Raw genomic sequence first — 23,766 nt, 5'->3', positions numbered from 1 at the left:
GTTAGTGGCTAACTGCAAATGGGTTGGGGAGTTGAGGAAAGAAAGCAGGCAAGGATGACTCCAAGGTTTCTTGTTTGGGTGACTGAACCGACAGGGGGTATCACTCATTAGTAACAGAATACAGGAGGAGACAGATGGGTTTCTCTGTGTGTGGCAGAGGCAGAAAGTAGGAACCGCTGCTCATCTTGCCCCAGCTACTCCCATCGCAGTGCTGGCACTTTGCAGGTGTTCCAGATATATGGAGGTTGCACATGCAAGTGGACAGAAGAGGCAAACTCTGGTGTTCTGTCCACATTTGTTAAGTATGTATTGAGAGTTGGACTGGGTGTTGGCCAGGGAGCTGTGAAGGGTGCTAAGATTAAAAGAGGTGATCATGTCTTGTCATCTGAGAGAATTAAATTTTAGTTAAAAATATCGGACATATACAAATGTGAAATAATTTGAAGGAGTTAAGAAGCAATATATATTTACAAATAAAAAATACATTATATTAGCAAGTAAAAAATAAATATATGTATGTTCATGTATAACTGAAAAATTGTGCTCTACACTGGAATTTGACACAACATTGTAAAATGACTATAACTCAATTAAAAAATGTTTAAAAAAATATAATTCACACCCAGTAATAATTCCCTGGAGAAATAAAGATTAGCAGTAATCAAGGTTGGCTGAGGCTAATCTTAATTGTCTTAGTTTTGATCACTTTTCTTAATCTCACAGGGTTTTTTTTTTTAACATTTTTTATTGATTTATAATCATTTTACGATGTTGTGTCAAAAAAATATGGAACGCTTCACGAATTTGCGTGTCATCCTTGCGCAGGGGCCATGCTAATCTCTGTGTCGTTCCAATTTTAGTATATGTGCTGCCAAAGAGAGCACAATCTCACAGGGTTTTTATTTATCAATAGTGGTCAGAAATGGAATGCCAAAATGATAGCTGAGACTTCCTTGTCAACAAAGTTTCCTCCATCTCTCACTGCACTTGATAACTTTCTTTTATACATCTGCTGACTCTTTTCACAAGCCTCCTCCAAGAAGTCAGTTTCTTTCAAAATTGGAATTTAAAACTCTGAGGAACAGTGAAGGGGCAACCATCTCACTATAAGTCATACCAGTGTAACATTCTCCTTCAATGCAAAAAAAAAAAAAAAGATTATAGAAACACTTAGCTGAATGTTGATACAATTCCATTATGATTTTACTTTGTAATATGAAATGCAGGGCCATTTTTAAAAAGCTTTATTTGTCAGGAAATTGAGTAGGTTTTGGTTAAAATTCTTTCATTTAATTATGAATATCCGCATGGGTTTAGGGTCAGAGAAAAAAGTGGTCTGTGCCTAGAGGTTGCACAATTTTATAGCCAATCAATCCCCCACCTGCCCCATTCATTCCTGGCTGCTTTCCTAGATCAATGAAAATGTCACATGGGATAAAATCAAACTTCCTATTAAATTCCTGACAAACTACATTTGCTGGTATTATTTCTACCCTGTCTGTGACACTCATTAGTCAATAATAAAAGGGAACTAAAGTGGCTTGTTAAGTGTGCTCTGCAAAATTTATTAAGCCAAGACCATCACAATTTCCAGGCCTGGCTATTTATTCTATAACTTTTCCAGGCTTTTAAATGTTTCACTATTACGAGGTGAGTCTGACCTCTCATTTGTATTTCAGGAGATTGGGCATCTATACTACCTATCTCTACTGAAGTTGGCCCAGAAGCTCCAAGGCACTTAGCATCCCATCAGATCCCCATCCCTCAGCCCCCATCTAGCTGCCTCATTTTAAGAATATGCTCACCCCGACACTTACATCATGCCCCTCGCTTTGGGAAGAGGCTCCTGACGTGGTGCCAAGTGATCTGCCACTCTCTCTGCTTCGTTTCTATCCTCCTTGAAGTCAAGAGTATTCAGCCTTGTCCTTCAATTTCCAGCCATTAGAGGGCAAGGCTGCTGCAGCTAACAGATTCTAAGACTTGTTTTGAGAGAGCCCGAGCAAAGCAAGCATTTTTCCAATTACACACTATCTAATTCAATTTACATGTATTAGAAAAACTGCCAGCTATTTCATGTTAATATTGACATTTTCATAAGTGCTTGCAATCAGAATTCAAGCTGAGATTCCAATAAATCTCTTAGATGTTTTACACGTATTTTTCCTGTCTGTCTTCAGACCTTGCAAAATGTTTTTAAGAACGCGTTTGGAGGTCATTCTGTCTTTGGGGAATTTATACTGTGTGTGTAAAACAGTTGGGCAGTGAAAAAATATTACAATTTGGCAAAGCAAATTGGGGACAACTATAGAGGTGTGCCGGGTTCCGAAAAACAAATGTAGGGTATGAAATTCAAAATTTTAACACAGGTAAATCGAGCCATTAGTTTTTCACTTTATATAAAACTTCACCCCATAACTTCTTTGAATAGCAAGCTCCCTGGCTGCATTTAAAAAGCATTAAAGAACATTTCCTGACTGCATTTAAAGTGTAGATCTATTCAACCATGGCTTTTAATTCAGCATTTATATGTATTTGTATGAACTGGCCTGCATTTGAAGAGTGACACATGTCTCTTTGGAAAGATGGCAATGGATTCCAAATGCCTCTGTTGACCAAATAAAAAGATGTCCTTGTGCTAAAATATTTTATTCATCAAAGTACCCTCTGTTTTATTGCCCAAAAGCATGGCTTCCTAAAATGAGATCTTAAATGTACAGTATAATATACTCTTTGGTTTCTGTATCATAAATATTACCCAGTTGAATTTAAAAGAAAGCCTGACTTAAGACCTACACAGAGCATTCATAAATACAACAAATCTTGCACTGTATTGCCAAACTCCCTTAATGGCATTTATTTGCACATGCCAATTAAAAGTCTAACAAATAAAAAAATTCCTGAGAGGAAGGCAAATACAGCTTTTCCCAAATGTGCAGAGGATACAGAAAGTAAGCTTCTGGAAGATACTCAGGAGATGCATCTCTTAGTAAAAACAGCTCCTGCTAATACAGCTGAGAATGGATTCCTCAGTAGGTCTCAACCTTAGCTGCATGTTGGCATCACGTTGGGAGCTTTTAAAAAATCCCCAAGCCCAGCTTCCACTCCCAACCAATTTAACCAGAATCTCTGGGTGTGGGACACAGGCAGCAGTAGTTTTAAAAGCCTCCCAGGTGATACCAATGAGTGACCAGGCTGAGACCCACCACTTTCATAAATATGAGCCACCTGTCCCAGCAGGGGTGCAATGCTGAGCACCCCCCACCCCCGCCACCCCAGCCAGGAGGCAGCTGCAGCTGGCCGCTGAGTCACAGTGAGGGGTGGGGGTCTGGAGCAGATGAGCTCAGCTGACAGGTGGCCAGCGGGATGCACCTGGCTGTGCTCTGGCAGCCCTTGGGTTTGATGCTCCTGGTGGGACCTTCTACGGAGAGAGTAGGTCAGGCAAACCTGATTTGGCAGCTTCCTCGGGGACATCTGGAGAATCGCTTCTCTGTCCCAAAGCTCCTTGCCTCCCTAAACACTCTGCTCCAGCCAAGCTGGGAGGCTGACCATGCAGTCAGCCTCAGGCTCTCAGGCTTTTGCACAAAAGCTCCACTCCTACGGTCCTCCTGACCCTTACGTCTGCTTTAATTTGCATCTGTCCCTAAAGAGTGAGCCTGCATTTTGTCCAGGAAGCCTCCTCCAATGACCCCAACTCTCACTGATTTCTTTCCTCTCCTGTAAGTGTCAGCACCATTCTCTTGCTGATTAAACATATCCCAGCCGATGCCCATTCCTGCGCTGCTGCACTGAGCTACTATCTCTCCTTGTTAGTGTTAAGCTTTTCAAGTTTGGGTCTTCTGTTGCTAGCCAGGCACTTAGCAACTGGAAAGGCAGTGAGGAGCCTTACTCTCATTTGTAAATGCTCCTCCAAAGCCAACCCTGCCCCTGACTGGAGCTGCTCCTGCTCCATAAATACTTGCTCCTTGCTTGTTCATCTCCCAGTTGATCTCCGCAGTAGCCTTGGGTTAACTGATCTGTCCATTTCACTGGATTAACTCAAGCCCTTCTCTACTCTGTATACTGAAGCTAAAGTAACTTTTTTTCCAAAGTGTAAGTTTCAGGATCCCATGTAAACATCTACTCCCCCACCCCTCTTCCTGCTTTAAATCCTTTAGTGTCTCCCCAGTCCTCTTTAACAGGCCCTGGGGAGTTCTCTGGGGCCCGACCCCTGCTTGCCTACACTACTGGATTCAACTCTTTCCTTCCTCCCTCAGCTTACCCTGCTCCAGTCTCCCTGGTTCTTCCCCCTGGTTCTTCACTGCATTCCTTCCTGCCACAGGACCTTTACATGTGCTGTTCCTGATGTCTGGATGTTCTTCCTTCTCTTTCCCTTCAGATTTTAGTTCAGCCATCGTTTCTCTGACCTTTAGACTTGTCAACTAGCCCATTCTATGCCTGGACAGTGTCACATCCTGCAACACAGTTACTATTTTGCATAAATTTGTGTGGTTTGGGGATTAATGACTGTCTCCCTTGTAGGACTCTGAGTTCTATGAGGACAGACATAGGGTCTATTTTAGTTCAACATTTTATTTCCAGTTTTTATTATTGTGCCTGTCACACAGAAAGAACTAAATCAATATTTATTGAATGAATAGATGAGTGAATGGATCAATGAATGAATGAGTCACTAGTAGGTGAAAAAAAAAAAAAGTATGACTGGCCCCTTGCTTTTGGAGACCAGGGACAGGAAAACCATAGTTTGGTGCCACTGCATGGCAGCATGCCACAGTGGAAAGTGGATGTGGGTTCCCTGCTGTGGCTGGGACAGGCCAGGTTTCAAAGTGCCAGTCATGCTCACGTCCCCTCCACAGTCCTCTCAGTCCCTGCAGTCCTAAATGACACTGTGGTGGGCAGAACAATAGACCCCCAAGGTGTCCACACCCTAACCCCTGGGGTCTGTGGATATGGGACCTGAAACAGCATAAAGGACTCTGCAGATGTGACTAAGGTTACAGTCCTTCAGATAGATTATTCTAGCTTATCTGGGTGGGCTCAACGGATTCACAAAAATCCTTAAAAGTGGAGAACCCTTCTCAGCTGGGGAGAGAAATCAGATGGAAGAAGGAGGGGGACAGGTGTGAAGCACAGGAAGGACTCAATCCATCACCAGTTGCTTAGAAGATGGAGAAAGGGAGGAAGCCACGCTTTAAGGAGCATAGATGTCTCTAGAGAATGAGAATGGCACTCATCTGAGCACCCACAAGAGATGGGACCTCAGTCCTACAACCGCAGGACATGGATTCTGTCAACCACCTAGATGAACAAGGATATAGGTCTTCCCCTCAAGCTTCCAAAGAGGAATCAGCTCTGCCAACACCTTGAGTTTAGCCCCGTGGGAGCTGTGTCAGACTTCTGACCTACAGAACTGTAAGATCAGAAACTTCGGTTGTTTAAGTGACTTAAGTGTGTGGTAAATTGCCACAGCAGCAATGGGAAACTAACACAGACACCAGACAGGGAGGTGGCTCCATCCTGTCCCTTCCCTCTGAGCTACAGAGAACCCCCGGGTGGCAGCATGGGAGTAGACGGGAAGGCCCCCGACAGAGGGGTGCGCAGAGCGAGTGGCTGAAGTGTGTCCAGGGTTGAATCACAGAATGGGGAGCTGGGAACCCCTGGGCAGTCTGGGCGCCAAGATGACCCAGTCACTAGACCTGGCTCCCGTCCTGAACCACTTCTAGCTTTCCCACAGTGAGGCTGGGCGGTACTCTGCTTCTTGCTCTCCCCATGTGGCCGGGCTCTGCGTGGCATCTCCTGGTCTTTGCTGGCAGCTGTGGTACTTCTGTCCTCATTACCAGATACATCCTTAAGTTACTCTCACATTTCTCTTCCCGAGGCAACCTGCGTGGATCTGAGCGCCTGATAACTAAAGCAGCCTAACACACATCCTCATATTCGAGGTTTGGTCTTAGCCTCTTAGCCTCTCGGGGCCGCCTTCCTAGTCTATAAAAGGGGGTTGAGGGAGGTCCTATTCCACTGACCTGCGTCATGCCACACATCGCTGTGGTTATTTGGTGGCAGGCAGCTCAGGTGGCGGCTGGTACCATCCTGTTCTCCCTTCGCGCAGGCTCTAAGCTGGCCACTCTCTCATTGCCTCTCCTCTCCAAAATCTCTTTGTTGTTTCCTGCTCTCCTCCTGCCTCTCCTTCCTCTATGCCCATCATCTTCTCTGTTTGCCCCAAGCTCCCAGGGACACTCCAAGTACTGCTAAACCTCAGAACTTGTCTTTGGTTCTAAAAACACCTATGATCCCTGCTTTCAACACACCTCAGGACAAATGGGTGTCAAAGACCCTTCTCCCCAGTGGGGACTGCTTTGTCCTCTGCGCCTCTACATGGCTCACAGCGCGTCAGAGCATGTCGGCCTGTGCACCTTTCCTCCCCACGCCTCGGCAGGTGAGAGTGAGCTGCTTCAGTGACTTTACAACCGTGTGCCTACACCAGCTTAGGTTTCCAAGTAAATAAACGTGGGACAAATGGGTGCCAGCAGGCTGGGATCAAAATGAGTCTCCAGCTGTTGGGAACAAAGAGAAGCAGTTTCCTTAGAAATGGATTCCCAGGAGAAGGGGGCTGGTGGGGCCATCCAGGATCTCAGCAGAAGCCGACCTGATGCTTCAGGACACAGCCCCGCGTGGCCTGAGCCCCTAGACACAGCACCCTGCTGGCTCCCCAGCCCAGAGAAGTCCCCTGGTCTATGGAAAAAATGGCCTTGTTAGGTCATGTGGAGCCACCGACAGAGTCAAGGGGATAAATCATCAATGCCAAAACATGTTTTGGAAAGATTTAGCTTTCAAAGCACTTCTGTACAGGATGTTCAGTTTGTTTTCCTGACAACCCTGTGATACAGGCAAGGTAATATGCTCCCATTTAACAGATGAGAAAAGTAAGGCTCGTGGAAGCTGAATCACCAGCTGAGTCACCCAGCTAGGGCAGCTGAGAACGAAACTTAAGTACACCGCGTCCTGGGCCATTATCTCAGCCTGCAATCATAAGCCAAATTTGAACTAGTTGGAGACAAAGCATTACTTTCCTACCTTCGAAAATTTGGAAAACACAGATATTCACTGAAATACTTAAAAAGCAGATGATCCAAATCCCTTATTCATTTTCCTCCGTTAAGAAAAATGATGCTTTAGGGATGAAGGCACAGCCTGAGGTTTCATTCCCAGGACAGCCTCAGCTGGTCAGGACAGAGGAAATTTCCAGAAACAAGTATTTCATACATACACTTTCAAAGCTATAGGACTCACAGAGCTTGCCAAATCTTTCATGCAGATTAAAATGCATAGCTTTCTGAAAACCTTTGCTAATGCTGGCCAATATTCAGGCTTCTCCAGAATCCAAATGGGCCAGCATGATTCACTGAATTCTTTATGAATTAAGAAGCTGTATATTAAGCATCTTTTCTTTTAAACATGTGTTACTTTCCATGCTTTATCGCCAAGATGAACAAACAGTATCACAGAGGCAGTTTTGTCCCTCCTCTCTCTTCCTGCTCTTCAAACGGAGGATCTAGTGAAGGAGCATCTGGTGAAGCTGCAGTAGGTTTGGGGTAAGGAGCCCAAATTGACATTTTTTGGAGTTTGGAAGTGCCAAGGGCAATCTCTGGAGAATACTTCACCACGAAACTTTCTAAGGCCAGGTTTTGGGCAAATAGCAAGCACAAATCACACATGTGTAACCCACAGAGTGGAAGTGCAGCTTGACAAATCCATTTTCAGGGAAACTCAGAGACTGGACAAGGGCGTGGCTCCAGTAGGAAGGAGATGCTCTCCCTCCCTCACAAACCACGACAGTTAACTCTTCATTAGCAGACATTCCTTCTCATTAACAGTGTTCTGGGTGCCAGGTATTTCCCTGCCCTGGAAATCAAGCAGCTTGGACTCTAGCTGGAGAAGAGCCTCATGTGTTGGGACTTGTCCATATGCCTGAGTTCAGATCTGCCCCACCTCCTGAGTCGCAAACCAAAAAAGGAGGCAGCCACCTCTGCACTGGGAGCTGAGTTTTTGGCTCCTGGACAAAAAGAAATGAGCCTAAGGGAACTGTCTTTTCACAGCGTGGCTGCTAAAAGTTGACTTTTTATTCGTTCTAGCGATAATTTATTGTAAAGTTATTTTCTGGTAAATACAAGTGAAGAAAGGTTTGGAAAGAAATAGAAACTTTCAGAAAATCTAATTGTTTCCAGAAAATATGGGAAATATCTATAAGATACTTGATATTTGGGGGAAAAAATTGTTCTAACAGCTATGTCTTTGTAAAGATGTGTCAGCCAGGATTATTCTGCTCAAAAAGCATGGAACTTGACGCAGTCCTCTTCTCCCTTTACCATTCAGGAAGTAAAACATGAGGTCTGAGTGACTGAACAACACGGTGGTGAAGTCAGGAGGCCTGGCTTCTACTCCTGGCGGGGCGCCTCCCCCACCGCTAGACCCAGGCCCCGTTCCTGCACCTGTGAGACAAGGAGGTTCCTCATGACCTCCGCGGACCCTGCAAACCCTATGATCCCTGTACCCATTTCCATTTGCATCCCAACCACCCAGCATCACAGATGATATTAGCTCAGCCCCGAGCAGGCTGGGAGGCCCTAGCCCTCTCTCAGCTGTATGCTAAGCAGCTCTGTAAGGCTCACGGCCAGGAGCAGAACGGCCTGATTTTTGGCAGCTAGATAAAGTGACTTGGGAGTGCTGAGATCTGGGATAATGTGGGGACACTAGTGGACCTGATCCGGGCCAGCACCCGTGACTCTGGGTGCGTGCAGTGCACAGGGAGAGGCTTCGCTGTGCGGTCCCCCGAAAGGGTGGCCTGCCCTGCCTGTCCCTTTGGGCGCGGGGACACCCTGCACATCCCCTCTCAGGTCCCCGGGCGGGGACTCGCTGAGGGCACCGCGGTCTCCTCACAGCTGCCCTGCACCCCAGCGAGACACAAACAACACCGCCTTTTCAGTGAAACAACTGACCACCTTGGCTTGCCAAAATGAGGACAGGCTCTGAAAGGGGGCAGTTTTACTTCAAGAGTCTAATGGGACCAAGGAGATAGAATTAAAAGTTTCAGCTGTTTTTAAAAAAAAGGCAATCAACTGTCTTCTTCCAAATAAACAAACTATCCTTTGAACAAAAAAACAGCCTCCTAACAGGGTCAGGCTGGAGCCAGATCACAAAGGAGTCACGTTTCTTTTGGGGCCCCCTGGTCACCCCCTGCTCCCTGGATTTCTCCCTCTGCTGCTTTGGGGAGCCCAGCGCTCTCCTGCTGGGGCCATGCCAAGGAATGATCTGAGCTCATGTGACACAGGCCCTTCCCAGGACACAGTGCTTACATTTGTAATGGGGGCCCCTGCAAATCTCTAAGGGTAGAATTTCAGGCAGGGAAATTTCCCTAGAATCTCTCATATCACACCATAGAGACAGCCACCAGCTCTTCAAAAATGTAAGACTTGCTTCCACTACCAACTTTCAACATTTTATGGGCTTAAAAAAAAAAAAAAAAACTAAACAGTGATTTTTTTTCTCTCATGTTTACAATTTCTTTTGCTAATGATTACAACTTACTGTTTGTGTAATGTGTGAAGACTGTGTTATAGGGAATGATTTACAAGATGGCAAAAACTTGACAGGGTAGCAAAACCTAGAAAATTCCCTGAACTCCATATTAACTACATTATAACTGTATTAATTATTTTTATTGTTGTTTATTAAGTAGAGTGTTATTGAGGCTTCTAGTATTTCAGCCCTTCTTCTGAGTACCAGAGATATATACATGGAACTCTGATCTTAATCTTGTCCTCAAAGAGCTTATAGGCTATTGGGAGGAGAGGAGAGAAGTAAAGACATTATATCACCCAGAGAAATGACACAGTCAGCACAGAACCTGGTGGGAGCACCAAAGAATATCAGGACCTCCCTGTACAGCTGTGGAGGTTGTGCACTGCGCAACTTTGGGGTGACCATCCCACAAACTCCATTTTTCCATAGAAGCCCATGGAAACTTTGAGTGTGAGGACGCTTGTGAGAATTCAGAACAAGCACCCAGGCATCAGACAGATACAGGTCTAGAGCAGGAGGGAGGAGTCCTGACCCTCAGAAAGAAGAAGGAGAATTGCTGAGGATGTTAGAAGGCTGATGAGATGACACATCCCCTGCTGAAAGGAGGGCTCAGCTTTCTAGTGGAGATTCAGGAGAAAGAATCACTGATTAAGGTGCGTATGATTTGGGGTTATTCACACTACTTCCCAACTCACTTTAAGTTATTGCAGTGACTCACAAGGCCTTATATGATCTTTTACCTCTAAGCCTTACCTCTCTAAATTAACAGCTGCACTTCCCTGTCCCCACCCCTCACTCTGTACCAGCTACACTGTTCTCCCAGCTGATTTCTGAATGAGCAGTACATGTGAATGCTCCAGGCCTTTGCTCCAGCTGCCCCCTCGACTTGGAGCTGCGGGCCCCCAGCCGACCACGTGACCAACACCATCTCTCATTCTAATCTCTGCTCACATGCCACATCCAACACCTTCCCTGATCTCCTTATTAACATCGCAGCCTGTCCCCACCCACTGGATTCTCAGGACTGCCCCTCCACTTTCTTGTTTATCCGAATCACTTTTCACCTTCTGGTAAATATGAACTTACTTATTAGGTAAATTAGTATTAGGTAGGTACAGTAATATCTGAAGAGCAGGAGTCATAAAACTTGCTTTCATATCTTCGGTTTTTCAGCATCTTCTGCTAAAACTTGATTCTAACTTTTGTAGTATTGGACTGAGTCAGAAAGTTTGTAATGTATTTTGATTACATGGAATATGCTCTATGTTTAAAAAAAATCATTGCTAAGCAAGATCCAATACAAACTATAAAGACATTATTCCTCTAGTAAATGGTTCTATACTCTGAATATGTGCTAGTCATTGAATAAAAAATACAGAACCATATTTATAATAGGTAGTTTAAAGAAAAAGATTAGAGTTTTGCATCAAAAACTAAAAAGAAAAAAAAAAGTAAAAGCCACTTAAAAAAAAAATCTACCCTCAAAATATTTCAGTGAAGCATTAGGTAGTTGAGCAGATACTGGCTGGTGAGTGATGTGCTTTGGCCAACCTGTAACTAGCTGTGCAAACTTCCGCGCATCCCGGTTTTCTCACTCTAATCGTGGATTTTAAGACGTGAAAGTGACATTATCCAAAAATGCCCTATCCTCCAAATCCATACTTTTTATTATGTTTTTTAAAATCAAATATGGAAAGAGAAGTTTTGGCCTTGTGCTGGAACTGTGAGTAACGCTATTTCTCTTCAGTTCCAGCATGCTGCTGCGGACACATCAGCAGTGGGCGTAGGCGCCGTGTTACACGCCAGCCATGGCAACAGATCTGCACGGATCCCTCAATACTTTCTTCCCTTTCTGCTTGTGCCTGACAGCCCAGGATGAACCTGATGAGCTGTCTCGGACACAGGGAACAGAATTTCAGCCTCTTTAACACCAGGCTCTAAGCTACTCAGCAAGCTTTTGTCAATCTAGATCACAAACTGATGATAAACGCATCTTTTATTTGGTGCTGGCTGAAAGATACACTACTTTCATCTGTTACCAACTCCAAGCTGTGGAAACAATTAGTGCAATCAAAATTAACATCTCTTTGCAGCCACATGGATGGACTTAGAGATGATCATACTAAGTGAAGTAAGCCAGACAAGGACAAGTATCATGTGATATCACTTATATGTGAAATCTAAAAATATATATATAAATGAACTTGTTTACAAAACAGAAACAGACTCATAGACATAGGAAATAAAACTTAAGGTCACCAAACGGGAAAGGGGCGGGCAGGGATAAAGTAGGAGTTTGGGATTAGTAGATACAAACTACTACAAAAAATTGATAAACAACAAGGTCCTACTGTATAGCACAGGGAAATACATTCAATATCATGTAATAAACTATAACTGAAAAGAAGATTTTATATATATATAAAGCTTAATCACTTTGTTGTACACCAGAAACAAACACAACATTGTAAATCAACTATAGTTCAATTAAAAAAAAAAAAAATTAACATCCCTATGGAGCTCAGGGTCCCAAAACAAGGTCCAGAAAAGGCAAACAAATTTTACTGAGATGGTCTGATTCTGCTGTGTTATGGTGGGAGGAACCCGGACTGGGAATCAGAGGACCTGAAGACAGTCATTCATGGTTGTGCCCACATCCTTTTGGAATCGCAGGGTCCTTATCTGAAAATGCCCCTCCCTCAGGGGATTGTCATGGAATTGAATGGGATGAGGTATGAGAAAGTACTCTGTAACCTTTTAAGAGAAATTCCCAAAATACAAAAACAAAAATCGTGCTGGTCAGGGTTCTCTGGGAAAGATTATTTCTTTTCTGGGACTTAAAACCTAGAAACTGAGGAAAACAAGATTAGAAAGTCTTTTGAGAAAATGTTTGTTAGGATCTGGGTCATCTGGAAAATTAATTTTTCACCGGCGAAAACCTGCTCCCTGAGGACGTGCCCTCGCCACGTGGAGTTCAGTGGACGTGCCACGGGAGGTGGGGGAGCTCCCCGGCCCCGCGTTGCTGCTCCCAGGCAGGGAGGGACCACTCCTCCAGGCAACAGGACTTACCAGGTAGCGCTCCTCCTGCCTCATGCTGGGGGTGCGGATCATGTGATTCTGTTCTCCTCTCCAGTCTCCGAATCGACGGAAAAAATAGTTTGATAAAAACCGGTTGACAGGGTCTCTAATGATGTTGATGTAGACAGGCTGGTCTCCTCCAAACCTAAGATGCACACAAAAGTGGAACTGATTACAGGCCATCACTTCTGGAGGAAAATAAAGCCCACTTAGACACTGGCTCCCCCTAGGTAACATCGTCAGAGGGCCCCATCTGCTCAGGTCCCAGCGAGCAACTTAACCAGCAAGCAGTGATTTCCGCTGGGCGCTCAGGACCACACAGGCAGGGCCTGTCCAGTACCCGCTGAGATGGCTCCACAGTCCGCACCATACAAACCCCGGTATTTGTCAACGTGAAGGTAGAGATGCGGCCTGATGTCTCATGAGGCTGTAGGTTCCTGAGGGCAGGGCCACACTGTACTGGGTTTTATATTCCCAGGGTTTGGCACAGACCCACTGGCCCTCGGGGAATGTTTCAACTGACTGGTAAATCCTGACTGCCTCATTGGCTGAAATGGTACTCATTCGACATTCTAATTCACACAGTCTTGGGTAAAGGGCTCTACAGGAAGTGGGTAATAATGGCCAAGCTTTATAACGTGCTCCCCGCCCACCCTCTGTGAGTGCTCTGTGACCAAGTCACTGAGGCCTCACAGCGCCTCGGTGAAGGAAAAGCCATAATTATGGGGCACTGAGGCAGAGAGCAGGTTGAGTAACTTGTGGCTGAGCCAGGATATGAACCCAGACAGCCTGGCTCCAGAATCTGTGCTCTGAACCACGGAAAGAAGAGTCCAGAGCGGAGAAAAGTAATAGTGTAAGGGATCTCATGAACACAACACAAATCAGCATATTTATCCTCAAATGATGGCAAAGGGTTTTAGGTAAAAATAAAACAAATATCTACAAGTTCCATTTCAGTTTCTTCCACAAAGGGGTTATAAAAATGCACTGAATGCTGGCCCAAGAGCGAGGCCTTCCCCAAGCAAAAGGATTAGGTTGGCTGAATTTGTCTTAAGGATTCCTCCCCCTTCTCTTCGAACTGCCTGAAAGCAGTGACCCTGAAGAGTCTGGGAGAACACTCTGGGCTCTGGGCAGAGGTCCTGCACTGGGGACCTCCTGAGGGACCCACAGGCTTCTCTCACCCCGTGACCTTCTGACGAGGATGTCAGGACATTCTGTCAGGGGTCAGAAAGAGCTCAGAGAAAACAAATTGACATGACACTGCCCCCACCTCTCCAGCTGGCAGCCACTTCACCTTTCAAAACCCAGCTCCCCCATCCTCCCCCCACCAACAAAAACCCAGCCCAGTATCACCACCACATCCTTCTGTGATTACCTCCCATCCTCATGTGGGCCCCTCCCTCCTCTGGCCCAAGCCCTCTCTCCAGCCCTGGGAACACGTCTGCCTCTCCCATCAGACTATGGGTCTCCTGAAGCCAGGAACAATGTCCTTTAGAACAGTGCATGGCCCACAGTGGGTGCTCAACCAGTGAAGACATGGTGGCTTCTAAGACACCATGGGAGGCTACGTCTAAGTCTGTAAATTTCTGCCAATATCCCAGGGCTCCATGGTAGATGAAAGTGAACACAACCAGCCACCAATTCTTTCCTGTGTATTAATTTGTAGAATGTTGTCCCCAGTTCTTTTGTTTGTTTTCTGCATTTTTAGAGAATCTTCAGAGAGAAGAATCCAAAGGAACAAAAAGGAATGACTCTCCAATGGTGTGATTTCAGGCACCAGGACACGTGAATGCTGTACTGGGCTTCTCGAATACACCAACTTGGAAAACACACTGCTCAGGAGCAGGGTTAGCCGTGCCAACATCACCCTTGTCAGCTCCCAGATGTACATGAGGTGACATTCATGCAGCTGGGTGAACAACTAACTGGTCCCAGAAGTCAGTTGTGCCAACCACTGCTAACCACCAACATTCTGGATGTATCTTCCTCTCTTTAATTAATTTGGGTTTCATGTCTATGATAAACAGCAACTAAAGTAATAGGGTTAGGGATTAGAAAGATAAAGCATGCATACCAGATGTGAATGCAGTTCAACCCTCAGAAACTGCAACACGCTTTTAAAACTTCAACTGCACTTCCATGGTCACGTGAAGAATGACTACTACCGCTGATTAGCGGAACTGCCGGGTCATATGACTCCGTGCCCCACTGCCCAGCACCAGACAGTTCTTGGCCTGGCCACAGCCACGTTCCACTGAGGGCTATAGGCGTGAAGATGGACATGGCTTGTCAAGCATGGCTGACCTGCTCCTGTTTGCACATTGCAACCAAATGCAAGATTTCCTGAGTACATTTCCAAAAAGAAGTTTTAGATGGTTTAGAAATTTATTGTTAAACAGCGTCAGATAGTATAATAGCCTGTCTAGAAATCTCTAACCATGAGAGAGGCATCTGGTATATGTCTTCCCCTTTCCAGAAAATGACACTAATAATGGTTTCAGGCCATCAACCCTTGTCTTTTTTCTAGGACACACAGCTCCCTCCCAAACTGGCAAAATCTGGGGTGACACGTCAGTTATACAGAAGAGGCCAAACAGCACCCATGTGTCCCAGTGCCTGAGAAGGGAAACAGATTTCCCACCCTTGTCCCATCCTCTCTCAGGATCAGTTCCTCCTCTCTCAGTAATTTTTAAATTCTGGCCAGAATTCCTGGTCACCCTTAGAAGGTCTTGGGGTCTGGGTCACCTGGATCTATTGTTGCCCCATCCCCAACCCCCCATCCCACGAAACACAACCCTCCCCCTTATTTTCAAAACCCTTGAGAGGAGATTCCGCAGCTTCCCCACCAGCTGAGGCATCTTTGTTACAATTTTGAGGCCAGAATCCTTATCGTCCTTTTGTGCACATTTCCTTCGGTTTGATCCACTCAACACAAGGGATTAGCTTCTCTTCACACACTTTACAACTCTTAGCCTTCTCAGCTTCAATTTTAATTCCTTTAACTTTTGTGTGTGTGTCTGTGTTTCTTTTTGAATTTCCTTTAGCATTTGTCTTGAGATTCATTTCCCTTAATTTTATAATCTGCAATCCTAATTTCATCTTTATCAAGTTTTTTACAACTGAGGTGACCACAGCTGACAACAGGCTCTGTGCTGTGCGTACACTGGAGAGGAGGGAGTCAGGCCATATTTTGTTTTTCAGTTAACAACACCCCCTCTTCTCCTCTGGTCACCATAACAACCGTTGTGTATTTCAAGCTCTCTTTCTAGCCATCCTAAAATAGCAGGTATTTCCGGTTTCACTGATAACTTGTTCACAGGTCATGTTTACCAACTCTAATGACCCCTGTGGGTCTCCTTCTGACCCTCTGCAAACTGACCATATTCTTTTTTTTTTTTTTTTTTGTGATAAGAAGATGAAGATCCAAAGTAGAATGTAATTATCTCAAAATAATAACTGCATGGTTCTCAGTTTTCCCATGCATTCCTAAGTACCTCATTCTGCTGATTTTCTTCATCATCTGCCCCACACTGCTGCCTCCGTCAATCAGCCCATCAATCTACATTAGTCATCTCTCCATTAGCGACACAAAGTGCTTGGGTGAGAATTTTAGGTGCCCTTTCATTAAACTGCTGCTGCTATTCTTCCTGGGATATTGCTGCATATATTAAATAGTAAGCCTTAAGGCTGAAATTATCCTGGAGAATTAAGATTATTTTGTCTTCCTACTATAGTAGAGTTTTCTATGACTGCAAGCAGCTTTTGAAAGTGTGAATATATATAAATACATATATAGATAAATACATATATATGTAAATATATACATTTTAATTGTGGTAAAATGTGCATCACATGAAATTTGCCCTTTTCACCATTTTTAAGGGTACAATTCAGAGGCATTAAGTACATTCACACTGTTATGCAACCATCACCACCACCCACCTCCAGAACTTTCTCATCATCCCAAACTCAAAACTCTGCACCCATTAGACAGTACCTTCCTTTCCTCCCCTTTCGCCTCACCCCTGGCCATTTCCATTTCTACTGAAAGTTCATCTTCCTTTTCACCTCTGGCCTAAAAGTAGAGGTTATTCCTCTGCTGTTACCTACATTAAAAAACGAAGAGTATCCCGAGGCTAGTGGCCCAAGCTTTGATCCCTATTAGTGAGGAGAGAGACACTTTGAAATGAGAGAAAGGCCCTGATGGAAAAGGACATGGTTGTTTGGGGAGCAGGGTGAGGAGCTGCCTGCGGGAGCAGGAGGGCAGGGATGGTTATTTAACGGTCCTTTGCTGGAACGGGATGGAAGGGCTGCCCTCCATCCTCACAACCTTACTCAGTGGACACTTCTGTCCTTGAGTGCCCAGGACAGGGCCTCCCATCACAAGACACAAGAGGAAACTGAGAAAACTCTCTGCTCCCTGAGTGTCCTGAGGGAAGAGGGGTGGGAGCTTTTGCTGAGTGGGGGTGGAGACCAAGGGGGTGGGACGGGGGTATAATTGGGCCACTGGAGTTAGGGTTCTTGCTGGGAGAGGAAGACAGAGTTAACAAGGCGAGAAGCAAGGAGATGACAAGGAGGAACGTTCCTCATAGTGTGCAGTGGGGTGGGCGCAGGTAAAGTCCTGATAGACGGAGCCTTGACGGCTCAGCAACGTGTGTGGGCTCACAGGGCAGCAGAGTTCCCTCACTGTCCCGTGAAAAGAGAAAACGGAGGCAGAGAACGCCATTTTCAGAAGACTAATCCAGCCGTGTCTACACAGGATAAACTGAGAGAAAACTCTCATTTTGAAAATCAAGCTTCTGGGCTATGTTCAAGTAGGTAAAGATGGTGTGCAACACGTGCTAATATCAATTTTTATTTTATGATCTCTTCAAAGTTTGAGGCTTCTGTCACCATTACAAAAGACCTGCAGGACAATTAAAATGGATGACTTTGCTAATGAGAATGAAAACGTCAATATTTAGAAATAAGATGTGGAAACTGGTTTGAGTTATGGACTTGGCAAGAGTGGATTTGTTTTGTTAAATAATGCCATCAGAGGGCAGACTTTGGGCACATCAGTAATCAAGACTTCCCTTTAAGGAAGAGAGAAAGTGTCCTATTGTGTCCTTGTATGTCACACCAGGCCTGCTTCTCTGGTGATTGATTGATTTTTAAATGTTTTGTTTTTGCAAGTTAGTGTTGGCATTGGAGCCACTATCTGAGACAAATGAGGAAAGAGAAACCCAAGCAAAGAAAGGTGAGGGGGTCATGGATGAGAAAGCAAGAATGACAGGGAAAAGGTTATGAGAAGCGATGGTTTGAGACCAGTCAGCATATTGGTATCTCACAATTCGCTTGGACTATTTTCATAGCACTGAGCCCGGACATAAACCTTCACAATGTTTTCCCTTTAAGACCCAAATTGAGGGCTCAGGGGAATTGTAGATGAGATAAAGAATTACTTCCCTCCACCAAAAAAAAAAAAAAAAAAAAATCTTAGGAAACAAAGAGTGGGGGCAGGAGAAGGGAAGACAAACTGAATTGTCTGTCTGTCTTTCCAGTGTACGACCTAAGACATAGAGACATGATGATGGGAAGGGGAACTTTTTCAAAGACTCTCATTCTTTAGGTGACGTCTACAACTGGGAACAGACACGTGAAACCACAGTACACGAATATTAAACATCCCACTTGAACATCACAACAAAGAGTAGCATCTTTTAGGCCAAGGTAATTTTGACCCAATTCTCCAGGTAGTCCAGGTGAAAAACATCTGTCCGGCCTGAACTTTCAGGCAGTTCAAAAACAATGTGAAAGCCCAGTAGAAAACCTCACAAATCCAAACTGGTCTGAAGTTTCTGAGGAGCTTGTACAGTTTATCTCCTCTGGCAGGAAGCAAACGCAAAAGCATTTGGTCTGATAGTTCTGCTTTCCACGGCTGAACGAATGAAAATGGATATGGTGAAATTGTCCCTTCTAGGTCGGAAAAAAAGGAAAAGAGGGAACAGGACAAGGTGCCTAGACAATGAATAAATGAAAATTTTGAATCACCAAAAATTCACAGCATAGCATTTTACATCACTCAGAGTACCTAAATTCCAAGATAAGAACGCCATACTCAAGGGAAAAGAGTAAGGGGTGGTGATTCATTTGGTATGTCACACACTTCATGAGTTCAGAACAAAAATGACAAAAGAAGGTCTAGGAAGGAGGCTAGACTTTCATTCTTATATTCTACTCTCCAGCAAGTAAATGTCCTACTGCCGGGCGAGAATGTAAGGAAGATTAGAAACAAAACACCAACAAAGCATATTAGCTGCAGCAACAATTCTTCTTTTAATAATCTCATTATCTTGAAACAATGCCTGTCAGCAACCATCAGGGCAGGTTTCTTAAGAACAGTTTAATTATCTCTAGACCTTATAATTCAAAATATAGAACTCAGTTCTATAAAACTAAATGAAAACTCTCTTAATTAAGTCCTAACTTAATTGTTTTTTCTCTGTTAATTGTGTATTTTGGGGGCATTCCTTGTATAAGCACAGTTTACCATTTATACTTAAGAAATTTTCCTTAAATAAAGCTATTCCCTTGAAAAAGAAAAGGTGATGTTTTAAGTTCCCATGTTCAATGAATGTAATACAGTCTTGTAATGTATTAAATGTGGATGGAGGTCTTGAAGCTAAGGCCCCAGGTCTTGTGCAGGTGGGGTGGGAAGAGAGGATGAGTTTGCTCCCACAGTCAGCAGGAGTTTTTTAGAGCTGATCAGGCAGGTCTCTACTTTTTCCTGCGTAAAACTCTTCCCTGCCATTTAATCCTGCCGTGCCCACCCTCAAGGTCCCAATATGGGATTCCTCTCCATCCTTCTCTTAGTCCTGTTTTTGCTCATGCTGGGCCCTGTGCCTCCAATGCCCTTCCCCTTTGTTTGTCTGAAGCTGGCCCCTTCCTCACAGCCCAGCAGCAAGGGCTCCAGCTCGGGAATGCCCTCCGGACTTCCTCTCCGGGGGAGGGAGGGCCCTGCCTCCCACTTCCCCTAGGGGACACCCAGGGACTCTTTCCCCTAAAGCTCATCACACTTCATTGCCACTTCCTCCGTAATGGAAGAACTTACAGTTCCCTGAAGGCGGGGACAATATTTCTTATTCACTGCAGAAGCCCCAGTTTTAGCGCATCGTCCAGAGACAGAGGATCCTCAACTAATGTGTATTTAATTGAACAAAATGGAATGGAGGGAGAACCCAGGAGAGCAGGGCCCTGCCCTCGAGGCTTTAGAGACATGGTGCAGCTGCACTGGGACTGGAGCCAAACTGGGGGCTCAATCTGAGGCTACCACAGAAATGCTCTAAATGCCTATATAGCTTTGAATATATGTAATACCCTTTTCTCTAAGAACTTGAAGGGTTTTCCTTCAGGTGTTTAGAGCATCCCTACAAAGCAGGGGTGGATAGGAATTGTCCCTATTTTATGGAAGGAAAAAGAGACTCCTCTCCCCTCAAAAGATTAAATTGCTTGCTGAGAATATGGTCAGCAGGAGTCTGACACTCAGAGGTCCTTGCAGCCAGGCCAACACTGTTTCCTGTGGGTGTGTCCTCTTTTCTTTTTTTCTTTCAGAATTGAATCAATCAAGATTAAATTCGGATTCAACAGTGTAAGCTATGACAAAATACGGTCACCATATGCCCAGCTCTGCTGATCCAATTAAGATATTAGGGTTGGCTTGTCAATACAGTGCTACACTGTCCTAAGTTAATTATTAAAATTTGTTGCATTGCAATCTGTGTTGGTTGTAGAGATTTGTCTTTGAAGCAAGAGGAGTAAATGAATGAGGTCTGAGGACATCAGGGGTGACGCAGAAGGACTTGCACAAGAAAAGGGAGGGGTCAGCGGGACCGCGCTCTGCCCTCTGCGAGTCTTAAAAACACAAGGCCCGAAACAGCTACCCAGCCCTTGTTACCTAATTATGTCTAATTATGTGTTCTTGGCCCACCGGAAGTGAGAGGCAGGGCACATGCCCCAGGCAGTCCAGTGATAGACACTTTAGAAATGTGGTTGGAAACACACTCAGCTCTCCTCCAGGCCATGGTCCAGGGCCCCTGAGGATAATCCGCAGGTGTCCCCCTCACCTGTTCACTACCCGAGGGAACTCTGGGTATCAGGCGGGCTGGGGAAACCTGCTTTCAAAGATAAGGCAGCAACTCTTCTTTGCTGCTGAATAACTTGCTTTGCTGCATCCCATTCTCCTTACACTTAATTTGCACAGGGCCTGCAGCACAGCAGGGAAGTGCTTTGAAGGCTAAAAGCTTCTCCCAGGCCCACAGGCTGTTAGGCATCCTGGGATGAGGCAGTCTTGCCTGCCCAATGCACACTCAGGAGCTCAAGTGCCCCGGCTTCCCCGGCTCCCAGCCCTCAGGGCCTTTAGGTCAGCACAGCCAGCAGGACTCTCTCAGTGGACCTGTGAGATCCTGTTTTCCCCACGGGAAAAGCAGGATGGGAAGCGCTGGTCAGATGGCTGATGAGGGAGGCCCCGGGTCCCGGGCTGGTCAGCAGATCTGGTCCTGGACCAAGTGCTCTGTCAGCAGATACTGTGAGCTCAGACACAGACAGCCTGGGAGGAGGACTCTGAGAACTATAAGTTTACAGTAAAGCACAGTGACGGGGCCACCTAACGGATCCCTGGGGAAGAGGATGCCCAGAACTTGCAATTAGTGACTTCACAGATCGAGGGTCTAAACACGTAAGTTTGAAGATTTACACTATTATCAGAAGGTCCCTGCAGCTGAAGAAAAACCAGATTTCTAAAATTCCCATCAGCATCAAACATGCAAGGCTTAGGGTAATCGAAAAGAGTATTAAGAAGGTAGACAGAGAGGCTGATACTAGCTTTTTGGATCCTACAAAATACACCTAATTCCACCATTAAATTATTCCCAGAGTCCCATGCAGGTTCAAGCTATATAAAGACATGCAATGAAATATATCTATTAAAATACCTATCTCTTGCCTATTTTGTTTCAGTATAAAACCTATTTTTTTTTTTAAAGAACTATCGGTCCAAATAGTTTCCCATGAAAAATAATTCCAAGTTTTCACAAGATTTAAGATCAGTATTCTAGAAAGAAATGAAGCTTCTGTCCAAATATTTCAAATTCTGATCCCTCTACAGAAAAAACAAAAGGATTAAAAATGTCTTTTGAAGGGCAATTACACTACCTTGGAAATGAAGGTAGATTTTCAAGCAATTGTTCATTGGAAGGAAACTAAGTACTGGGAAAGAAAAAAAAAAAAAAAAGAAAGAACCATTAAACTGGAAAATATCTTACCTTGAGAAGTTGAGGAAATGGACATGTCGAGTGAATAAATAGGGCTGTTCAGCAGTACTTATATTTTTAATCAGTTCCATCTATTAAAAAAAGTACAAAATTAGCATATATAGGATCTAATTTACCAAGTTACATTAAGCTAAAGGTTATCTCCCTGACTCTTTTTATCCTGACTTATTACCTCCTGGACCAGGGCCAAGCAGCTGTGTTTTGTGCAACATTTATGAACTTTACATAAGGCTTCTGACTACATAAAACAGAGCCATCCCAGTTTATAGCCCTGTATTTAATTTAGTTGATCGCCACTATGAAAACAATGTGGCAGATTAAGTGATTTTAACTGGAGAGTTCAATGTGTTGCTGTACTGAAACGCAAGTAAGAAAAGCCCTTTAATCTCCTCTGTTAAAGTCAAATCAAGACAAAAGGCTACTCATTATTTTGCATTTCTATAATGATATTATTGGGGTCTACAGAAGTATTTGAAACGAGTTCTGCAGAATTGAAAAGTGGAAGTAAAACGAAGCAACACCTCATTATTTTTCTCTTTGATTTTAAAATTTACAAAGCAAATATTTCATAAGAAACACATAAACCCCTCAAAAGATTTTTTTTTTTTGGTGGGTGGTCATCTGAATTATTTATTTGTAGTTATCAGCAAAGCAAAAAGTAGTTTTAATTTGTATAAACTAACATTTACGGTCTTCTGGAACATGTCATGATACAGAAAATGTTTAGTAAAATCTGTTAGAAATTCCAAGCATTCTTATGACTCCCTAATTTCCTGAATTCCACTTTCCTTAGATTTTCTAATTTGCTCCATCAAAGCCGACACACTGGAATTTTTAAGAAGCACATTGAAAATTGCAACTTTGAATACACATCAGAAGGGCAGCATTTCATATTCTATAGTTCAAGTTGAAAACTGGAAACAAAAATGGTCATTCATGTGTTAACTCCAGTAGCAACAACAACAATAAAAGCAGAGTCTGGAACTCCAGGTTTGCCTCAAGCGTAACAGGAAACCTGGTCTGCCTTGCTCCCTCCTGTCTAGCCCAGGGCTGACACATAGAAATGCTTGATAAATATTTGTTAAATGAATGAACTCCAACTAGTACATGACTTATAGATTGTTATACTAGGATATCGATGCCTAAACTCTTTCATTAGATATTCGTGCTCACAAGGACTGTTTGAAGAAATGAAATTGAGTTTTAAAAGTAAATGACTTGCAATTCATAACTCAGTGCTCCTGTTTGTCAGTGGCGGGCCCCGGGAAATAATGGCCTGCCTGTCCCCAAGCTTGAGCATAAAAGGAAATTGAATCCTGCCTCTTTATCTACTGTTTATCCCTCTACATACCCCCCTCCCCAGCCCCCGCATGCCTCTGCGCTTGTTTTTGGTAATAAAACTTCCTGCTTCCTTTACATTGTAAATGTTGATTTTTGATGGATCTACCAATAGAATTACCAAAAGGTAACAATTTGGAAGCACAACCAAAGGTAACCGATCTCTGCAGATGTCTGCTTAGAAACGTAACTGTGTGTGTGTGTGTTAATATAAAGACCATTTCATGCTTTAATCTCTATTTTTCTTCAGATACATGTCTCACGTATAAGAGTGTTATGAGAAAGCCCCTTAGTATTGCACAAGACTGGAAAAAACAGGTCGGAAGACCCATTTCTTTCAAGTATTCAACACTGTATTACATTATCTCTAAACACATGTCTATGTGTTAAACTTAAGGAAGAACAGTAGTGGTTAGATTTTGAGAAGAGTGTCATAATAGTCATAAAGCTGTCTATTTCACGA

The 23,766-nt window shown here is 44.1% G+C and overlaps 1 protein-coding gene and 1 non-coding gene across 3 annotated transcripts in view; both read right to left on the bottom strand.

Moving 5' to 3' along the window:
* UST (uronyl 2-sulfotransferase) overlaps positions 1-23,766 on the bottom strand; it is a 385,158-nt gene that overhangs the window by 77,460 nt on the left and 283,932 nt on the right. For both annotated transcript variants that reach the window (XM_032485118.1, XM_032485117.1), the window contains exons 4-5: positions 21,957-22,036; positions 12,646-12,799 (exon numbers count right to left, since the gene is read on the bottom strand). In XM_032485118.1, coding sequence (XP_032341009.1) covers positions 12,646-12,799; positions 21,957-22,036 — 234 coding nt within the window. The remainder of the gene's footprint in view (positions 1-12,645; positions 12,800-21,956; positions 22,037-23,766) is intronic.
* Positions 781-884, bottom strand: LOC116665555. The gene has a single exon (XR_004322213.1). It is a non-coding gene; the product is annotated as a U6 spliceosomal RNA (small nuclear RNA).

This window comes from Camelus ferus, chromosome 8 (genome assembly GCF_009834535.1).
Source record: "Camelus ferus isolate YT-003-E chromosome 8, BCGSAC_Cfer_1.0, whole genome shotgun sequence".
NCBI classification, from domain to species: Eukaryota; Metazoa; Chordata; class Mammalia; order Artiodactyla; family Camelidae; genus Camelus; species Camelus ferus.
The sequence above is the reverse complement of the archived record's forward strand: the minus strand, read 5'-3'. Positions and strand labels throughout refer to the sequence as shown.